Below are 9315 nucleotides of genomic sequence, written 5' to 3'. Positions count from 1 at the left end.
GCTCGCATTTGAAGCATGGACTACCGGGTTGCCAACCAATCGATTTAATAGTTTACGAAATATCCATAATGTCAATTTACCTTATAGCCATGGGCCTTATGTCACCCCACCAATGTACAAATTATGCAGGTCATATCTATAGCACGCCATTTCAAAGTGATATTGTGTGCCACTTATGTTTATTTATTTATTTTTAAGAATTTTCAATTAAAATACAGTTCTTTCTCTAACAAACCCCATATAAACCCAAGTTTAACAATTTGTAGAAAACTTAAAAAAAGTGCAACAAATTTTCACCTAAGTTTCAAACTTTTTTCTCGGAAGTGTTAGAATTTGTTCGAGCGCACAGTTTTTTAGCCACTGCAATTTTAGTCTGATAGCGGGAAAATTCCAAGTGGCTACGAATTACCGTTAATTTTTTAGAATTGTTTTTGTCGCATTGGCTTCCATATAGATAATGAATAAACTCAATTTATTTGTATATGGAAGAAAACCGCAACACCTTTGGCGAAAAAAATTCTAAAAAATCAACGGTAACTTTCAGTCACTTGAGACTTGCACATTATCAGATTAAAATTGATAATGTATGTATAGTGTGTATTCAGAAAAATTCAAACACTTCCGAGAAAAAAGTTTGAAATATAGGTGAAAATTTGTTGCACTTTTTTGAAGTTTTCTATAAATTGTTAAACTTGGGTTTATATGGGGTTTGTTAGAGAAAGAACTGTATTTTAATTGAAAATTATCAAAAATAAACAATTAAACATAAGTTGCACACAATATCACTTCGAAATGGCGTGCTATAAATATGACCGATACTGTATAATTAGTATAGATAAATCTCATTTTGTATACATGTATAAGTAAGTATATATAATTTTATGTAAACACATGCATACGTTGTATATATGTATGTATGTATATAACTTATGGTGTTAGATTTTTCATATGCCACTTTTATGCGCCTACAAACCCTGCAAACCTTGAACTCTTTACCTAGCGCCCTATTCACTTGTTTGTTATTAAAATAGATACTTGTATGTCTACGCACGATTATATAGGCGCCAACTCCTTTGCGCTTGTTCTTTGCAGTTTCTGTTTTGGCTTGTGTTGCCAATTTGTTTTATTCTCCTTTCGTTTCATGTGTTTTTGTCTTTAAAACCAACCTCCACCTCCCAGCTTTGAGCTAAGCCCACCAATACCCTTGCCCAGCAAATTGCCAACCCGACCAGCCACAACGTTTGTTACGGCCGCTGCTTGAGCGGCGGCAATCTTCGGTTTTGGTATGCCGCGATTTGCGCCGCCACCGCTGCCACTGCCGCCAACCTCGCCTTCGCCAGTGCCATCCTCGTCTCCGCCCTCGCCTTTCGTGGCATCCACGTTGCTGCAGTAAAAACAATAACAATTTCAAGCTATAACTATGGGGTTTTTCAATAAATTTCCTCCTTAATAACTTACTCGTCACACTCAGCGACATCAGGCATGGTGAGCGCGCACGTTGCTTCCTCAGTGGCCATGCGTTGGGCAACAGTTTGATATGCTTTGGAATTGAGCTTGTCCTCCAATACACCTTGTAGCTCAAAATCTGAATAGATTTTCTGTAAATAAAAACAAAATGAATGGATATTTGATTAGATATATTAAATACATGTAAGTTGTGCAGAGTCCGGCCAAGTTCTAAGAGGCGTAAAAAGTTTAAAAGACTCCATTAATACTCCAGTTAAAAAAGCGTCCGCTTATGGCTGGTTTCCTCAATTCGACCCAAACTTTGGACATATTCAGGGGAGAAGCTGCCGAGTGTTTGCACTTGCCGATAACGTTACACTAATGGTGAGGGGTAGATTTCTGGATCTCTTGTAAATATGATGTAATAAAAAATTTCTTTAAGCTTGTGGAGTGGACGGATAGCAGTAGTTTCGCCGTAGATAGAGTAATTATTGAAGTACTTGGGCTCTGCTGTAAAATCTGTCAAAGAAGTCTAGCATTGATTTAAAACAGATGTTGAATGCATCAGTTGTGCTGTTGTACTACTACCAGAGAGCCATGCGCATTTAAGCCTATAAGAAAAGGTAAAACTACTTAAGCCCCTGCCAGATAAAACTTTGTGGCTTTGAGCGACGCAAGGTATGCCACAATGAACGCCACAAGATCAATTTTGTACAGCTTGTTTACTGGTGAAAATTGCTGTGCGTCTTATAACTATATTTATATAAGCAATAGTTGTGTTTTCGTATTCTCCAGCAAAAAATATCCAGTAACTTGCCAGTAACCAAATTTCGGAGAGCAAGCCAATATTTACTCCCAATGAGGGAAATATGCAAGAAAGTACGAAAACGGAAAGCCAGCAGGAAGTTGCTAGTTTTATGAACAGCTGATTAATTTGTTATTTTCCGATGCAATTTTCTAAGAAAGCTAGTATTTCCCATCTTATTATATATTTAAACAGGTTTATTTTGTCAATTGCAACTCTAAAAGCACCACAAGAAATTCTTTTGTTAATGTTAATGCCATCAGCTTACTAGCAAATAGTTGCTAGTAAAAATTTATCCAGTAAAAATCCAGTAAAACTTGCAAGTTCAGCTGACATTTCTGCTCTCTCAATTTCCCCTCTTTTGCTAGTTTCTTGCAAGTTTTTGCGTACGAAAACGACATCCAGTAAAAAACCAGTAAAATTAGTACTGGATTTACTGGATAGTGCGTATGCGAACAGGGATAATGTAATTAAATGTTATGTTTCAGCATCAAAACTCGATATCGAAGGAAAAAAATTAAACCAGCTGATGGTCAACGCCCGCAAAAAGATGGAAGTTGATCCCCTTTTCGCTTCGCGCTGCAACTAAACGATTTATGTGGCATGCTTCGTGCATTTTCATACATTTCATCTTATCTGGCAAAGCGGACCTCTCACGCAAAGCGAAGCAAGGGGTTTTATATGGCATAGCCTTTAGGCAGAAAGAGCGTGTGCAACCAAGAATGATAGAATACAAGATTGCGCCGTCCTGGGCGTTGACATTTGTGTACCACAAGTAAACAAAGAATAGAGCGAAAAGAAGAACGAGTTAAAACTTCCAAAACAGTTCACTTTACAGCGAAAAACGTGTTTTAATTTAGCTAAACGCGAAAATATTGCATTTTTCACCTAATCTATTAGAGAATAGGTAACATTTTAGTGCACTCCATTGCTTTGCAATTGAGGCTGCTTCAGCAAACGTTTTAGTGCACTCCATTGCTTTGCAATTACGACTGTGGCAGCATCTCCGCGGGATTGATTAGTTAACTTGCTAATGGAGGCTGCTTGGAGCAGAAGCACACTCATTGTGAGGAAATGCTGTTAATGTAATAATAAAGAAACATTTCGGGAACGGCTTTGCCGTGCCCTATGTACACAAAATGCAGCGATTCGTCCCAGCGCTACACTTGCATCTACGCATCTTGCATCTTGACGGTTGTCGCAATTTAACACACAGCACTTCATTTTATTAGTTTTTACGCAGTCTTCATCTCAAAAATCACTCACAAATTGCAAATTAACACAATTTAAACTGATTTTTCACATATAATTAAATTTCTCTCTCGCTGATTTGTAAACAAAGGTTTGTTTACAAGTTACCACAACTGTCAAAATCGGCAAAACCAAAGTAGCGGTACCACTGACGGCGCCACCTCTGTTCGCTGCACCGTGGTGTGCAACGGGAATCTGTGGAGTACCTAACACCACGTCAACTTAACAGCTGCCTGCTGATATTAAAAGCAAAGCTTCTGCAGCAAAGGCAGCTTCTATACACAATTAACTACATATTAGAGACTTCGACTTCAGCTGTGGGGATACACAGGCAGAGTGATTCGAATGTGAGTAGGGTGCTAAACAGGTTCCTCCAAGCTAGTTTAGTGATAGAGGGGAGGTCTCGAACAGGTCCCGCCATAGACAAAATTTTCGCCGGAAAGTAGCTTGATTTTCAAGCCATGGCGGGGGCAGTTTTGCCACGAATGACGCTTCCACTCCTTTAAGTACTGGGTTTAGCCAAGGATATTGTGGCGTCGTTGAATTCGAGTATCCGATGCAAGACCGGAATCGGACAATCCCACACCTGCGACCGCCACGCTCAGACTCTCTGCCGGAGCAGTAGTACTCTTGCTCATCATTCTTCGTCGAGGAGGTATTGGGGAGGAAGTAGAGACTACGTGCCGCAAAATATGATTTCAACACGAGTGGGGGAGTTTTGCCACGAATGACCAGTGTGTCCAGATTGTATAAAAAGAACAGAGCCATTTCTGAAAAAAAATTCGCCAAAAATCACCCTTTTTTAATTCATGAAATCCGCTTAACAAAACTCTTATTTTAAAAATGAGATCATGTTACAACATAGTATTTAAAACCAAAAACGAATATAATACCTTCAGGGTAATAATAAATAGCACAAATCACTTATATACATGTAGAATTTAGGAGACGAGTCTTTTAATTTTACTAAATGTTTATTAAAATTTGTAATATAGTTGTACATTTATTAGAAATGAGTAATTTAGACTTTCAAATTAATCTCAAGTAGTTTTAATTACACGTGTAATTTTTAGTCATGTATTTGATGTGCCGCGCGTGGGCTTTTAACTTCAACTGTCCATTGTTCGCTGTAGCGTCATTGTGCTCGTCTCTTTCGTTCAATTGTCATTCGGCTATTCGTCAAATGAGAGTGCCAGTTTAGGGTTGCTTATTTAACCTGCATCCATCGTTTGTATTGTGGCGAATACTGCGGCAACGCGAAGCGAACAACGAGAAAACGGCAGAATGTTCGAGGATTGAGGTAGAATGTTCGACAGTGAGAAACGTTACGTGGATGAATACTGCGAACAGCGATAGAATGAGAGAATGAGCCATAAACTTGCCATGAGTGCGGGCGCAGGTATATAAAGTCGCAGCGAAGTAAGTTAGTTGAAAGTCAGCAAGAAACCAAATAAGTCAGTCAGGTGCGAGTTGTGAAACAGAGATAAATTGTGTTGGCAAGTTTTGTAAAGCGTTGTAATTACTTTAACGAGTATTGAAAAGTGTTGTTATTGGATTGTTGTAAATTGTTTGTCGTACAATAAAGTTATTTGTACTGAAATTTGGTTATCTTAAGCGTTTATTTAACAATCCAGCTATACGAATCGAAAGGATTTTGGTAAATCCGTCAAGTAGTCAAGGATAATCGTAACAGAATCAAATTGATGCAAATTTAGAAAACATTAAAATATTAAGAAAAATATTTAATGTTTTGAATTAGTTTTTGCGACAAATGCGTATAGACCTATCAAGCAGTTGGTCATTAATAAGAAATGAAAAAAGGTGACAAGTGTTTCTTAACACAAAATATTTTTATTGCTGATATTGAGAAGTTACAATAGATGCAGAATAAAACTCTCTGCTCAGTTCGCAATGCACCCGGAAACTGTTAAACAGTTTTCGGTAAAAACGAAAAATGTTCATTGAATTTTTCAACCACCAACAACATATATAAGCCAAGATAGATTTTCATAAGCCAATATAATTATGTTGGCTAAATCTTCCATACAAATAGCTTAAACTTCTGTCAATTAAAACACGCTTATTGTGTGTATGTATGTACCTATTAAACGTATTTTATAATTAATCGCGTGTGGTATACTTAATATAATATAAGTTATTAAATTAAAATCATTATAAAAATACATGCGTAAAAATTTTGATATTAAATCTTAATATATGTATGTATATTCGTGAAATAAATAATGAAAATCATTTAGTTTTGCAATCGCTGCTTACAAAATAAAATATTATATCATATTGGTTCAAAAAACTTTAAAAATCTTTCTTTATAAAAGTTAGTTTGTAGATTGCGATAGCTGAACAGCTATCGAACGCAAATTGCGATAGAAGAAGCAGTTTGGCTTTCGTTCACGCATTACAGAGTGCCTGAAATGCGAAAAGGGCAATTTTCAATGCGCTTGTTCGCATTGTAGGGTGCCAATATTCCCAATTTTCGCAAATTTGCTATCGCATCGCATTACAGAGTAACCCCCCAGTTTAGCGCGAAACTTCACTATTGGAAAACGACAGTCGAAAAGTTTTTACGAGTATATTAAAACTGTTTAATAGAAAACAACGGGACTTTCCTTTGTTTGTTCATAATTGTGATGCCATTAACAAAGTACAGCTAAATGGCTACTAACTCCGGGCAACCACCATATCTAACCTAACACGAATTAAGCCTAATATCGATTCTACAATGGGCGCGTTCATAAGACGTAGCTGTTTAGCTCAACAGCTAGGAAACTGCTGGCAACTGTTGGACCCAACAATTACGTCTTAGAAACGGCTTGATGAATATGCTGTCAAATAAACAGCTGATAAATGTAAACAAATGAAATTGCAATAAATAGAGATAATTGCGCCAATGCACAGTGGTCAATAAATGGAATTTAATGTTCATAATTCACTGGAGCCTTCATTTCTCAACCGATTTGATTAATTATTTTTTTAAATGAAAGCTAATAAAAAAAGTTTTTTTTTTGTTTTCAGTTTTTATAAAAATTTTGGGTATACAGTTTTATAGATTACTAAATTTTAGTATAGTAAAGTGCAAGTTGCGAGTCGCTAAGAGTTCGCGTTGATTTTTAATAATTTTTTCGCTAACATTTCGAGCACATCTGCATGCTAAATGGGAAATAAAAGCGTTTGTTATGTTATTAAAAATCAACGCGAACTCTTAGCGACCTTCAACTTGCACTTTATTATACTAAAATTTAGTAATCTATAAAACTGCATACCCAAAATTTTTACAAAAACTAAAAACAAAAAAAATACTTTTGGTATCCTTTTTTTATAACATTTCAAATTATTACTTTTTAATTTTTTTTTGTTTTAGGAGAACCCTACAATTGTTTTTAACTAGTTTTTATTATGAAACTTTTATTAGCTGGAACAGGAGAATCGGTCTTTTTCAAAATTGGCGCAATTTCTGGACTTTGCACTAAAAAATTTAATACAAACAAATAAAAATTCGAAAACTGGGCTCAACTAGTCTCTTGCAAATTTTATTAGCTTTCATTTAAAAAAATAATTTATCAAATCGGTTGAGAAATGAAGGCTCCAGTGAATTGTGAACATTAAATCCCATTTATTGACAACTGTGCGATGGTGGAATTCAACGCTGAGCTGCCGCCGTTTTGAAAAAATCGTTCAATGTTATAATGAATTAAACAGTGTATATAGCAAACATCTTAAAAAAATATATTTAGAAACGTGGTATTATTATAAAATATTTTAGTTACTTAATCACATCAGTAATATAAAATATAATAAATTTGTTTGCAACTGCCTCCTGACAAAGCGGCGTTGAATTTAATATAAGCGGCGTAAATATTTTCGATCAGCTGTTTATGCTAAGCCCAACACGTTGAGTTCAGGTAGCGTAATAATTTTCCGCTGGAAAAAATGGCGGACAGTTGCCAACTGTTGAGCTGAGCGGAACTACTCAACTGTGGGTTTCTAAGACAAATAGCCAACGGTGAGGCAACAGCTACGTCTTATAAACGCGCCCAATAGCGCAGTGGCAGTGGCAGTGACAGTTTTTAACACGCAGTATCAGTTCGAAAAACTGCCGCTGCCACTGCCACTGCGCTATTGTAGAATCGCTATAATAAAGCAGCTATGCCCAAGTGTATGCAATTTGTGCGATTTTTTTGGGTACATTTGACAGCACTAAAGCTCTTTTCGTTTGCGAGCTGAAGGGCTGGACATAGCTGTTATAATGCAATGATCTAGAAGGCGGTTTTCAACTTATTTTGGATCTTATAAGCTCTCTTAAGGGTGGTATTATCACTTGCGAAGCGAAAAAATTTGGCGAAGCGAATGGTTTGGCGAACGCAACTAAAATATACATTAAAAGTGTTCGCTTGTACCAGCTTGTGCAAGTTCTTTGCATCGCGAACACTCTTAATACCTTCTCTGCCTCTTAATTCGCTTCGCTAAACTGTTGGTTTCGCCAAATTAATTCGTTTCGCCAGAAGTGTTGGTACATGTAGGGAAAATTCTCTACCCGTAGGTATTTTAATCGAAAAAAACTAGTGTAGGGAAAAGAAGGACAGATTTTTAGAAACAAGTTGAATTTCGGGATTTTTCGAAAAATCGAAATTTTTATGTAAAAAAAATTATTTCACTCAAAATCCAAACATGCAGATAAGATCATGTTTTTTTCAAACTATCGTCTACAGCTAATTTTTACACAAACTGGCGCGTGTTCATTTTGTACATTTTCATCAGTTTTGGAAAATTTGCGTTATTGTACACTTTTTTAGGGTAAGTTGTTTCAATGCCACACTCCATATGATATTTCACGAGCATTACAGCTACATATGAAATTTTTACACAACATAGAAGAAGCTGTGGATTGGATTATGACACTAATGAAGTAAATGAGCGATATTTACATACATATATGTATTTAGTCCTGTGGAAAAACGACACAACTCAAAGCAAAACGACCCTCAATCCGGTTAAGGGCTCATGTCTTTAATCCATGTGTAATCCTAACTAAGGTAAGGTGTAAGGATTACTAATGTAAGTAGTAAGGATTAGACATCGATTAGACAAAAATTAAATACATGAGCCCGGGTTAAGTGCTCTTTTTTAGTTGTGACGTTATTCCAGAGAACCATTGCTCAGTGTCCGTGCAGAAAAAGCTAGGTGGATAAAATTATTTACGGATCGTTTTAATGTATATTTAAGATGTTGATTTCCGATATGCCATACGTTTTTTCAGATTGGTTCTTGTGTGGGAATTATTGCGAATTTTGCAAAATGTTTCGGTTGCTGAAATTGGAATCGCTATATTTTCCATCACCACTAGAAAAATTTATTTATGCAAACGAGTATGGACTAGGGATGCAAACGATATCCGGATATTAGCTATATCGATGATTTTTTGGTCGATCCTGATAATTTTATCGCGATGTTTTGAAAACCGATATTATCGACATAGGAGATATTTTTTTTCGATACTAGAATATTTTTATTGGACGAACTTTTTGTTTCGTATATACGCTTTTTTGATAACTTGTTAATAACAAAATCGAATACTTACTATACACAGCGTTGTAACTGATTACTTGCAAAAAGGAATCGCTCAAAACATTTTAACGCTTAAAAGAGTTAGCAACTGAAGATCTGTCTATTTTTGATGTTTTCCTTTAAACAAACTCGTTTTTTGTCAATGTTATTGTGGCTTGTTAACATTTTATTTTTTATTTTTTAAAATAGCGGCAAATCAGCTGCACTTGATAGTAGTTGGTTGAATAAGG

At 36.0% G+C, this 9315-nt stretch overlaps 1 protein-coding gene across 7 annotated transcripts in view; it reads right to left on the bottom strand.

Annotated features, from left to right (window-relative positions):
* Positions 1-775: 775 nt before the first annotated feature.
* LOC118745696 (calcium-dependent secretion activator) overlaps positions 776-9315 on the bottom strand; it is a 393045-nt gene continuing 384505 nt past the window's right edge. For all 7 annotated transcript variants that reach the window (XM_036479292.1, XM_036479290.1, XM_036479296.1 and 4 more), the window contains 2 exons: positions 1459-1598; positions 776-1384 (listed from right to left, as the gene is read on the bottom strand). In XM_036479292.1, the coding sequence (XP_036335185.1) occupies positions 1156-1384; positions 1459-1598 (369 nt within the window). In that variant the 3' untranslated portion in view covers positions 776-1155. The remainder of the gene's footprint in view (positions 1385-1458; positions 1599-9315) is intronic.

This window comes from Rhagoletis pomonella, unplaced genomic scaffold, assembly GCF_013731165.1.
Source record: "Rhagoletis pomonella isolate Grant_MI unplaced genomic scaffold, Rhpom_1.0 Rhpom_scaffold_00009, whole genome shotgun sequence".
In the NCBI taxonomy this organism is placed as follows: Eukaryota; Metazoa; Arthropoda; class Insecta; order Diptera; family Tephritidae; genus Rhagoletis; species Rhagoletis pomonella.
The sequence above is the reverse complement of the archived record's forward strand: the minus strand, read 5'-3'. Positions and strand labels throughout refer to the sequence as shown.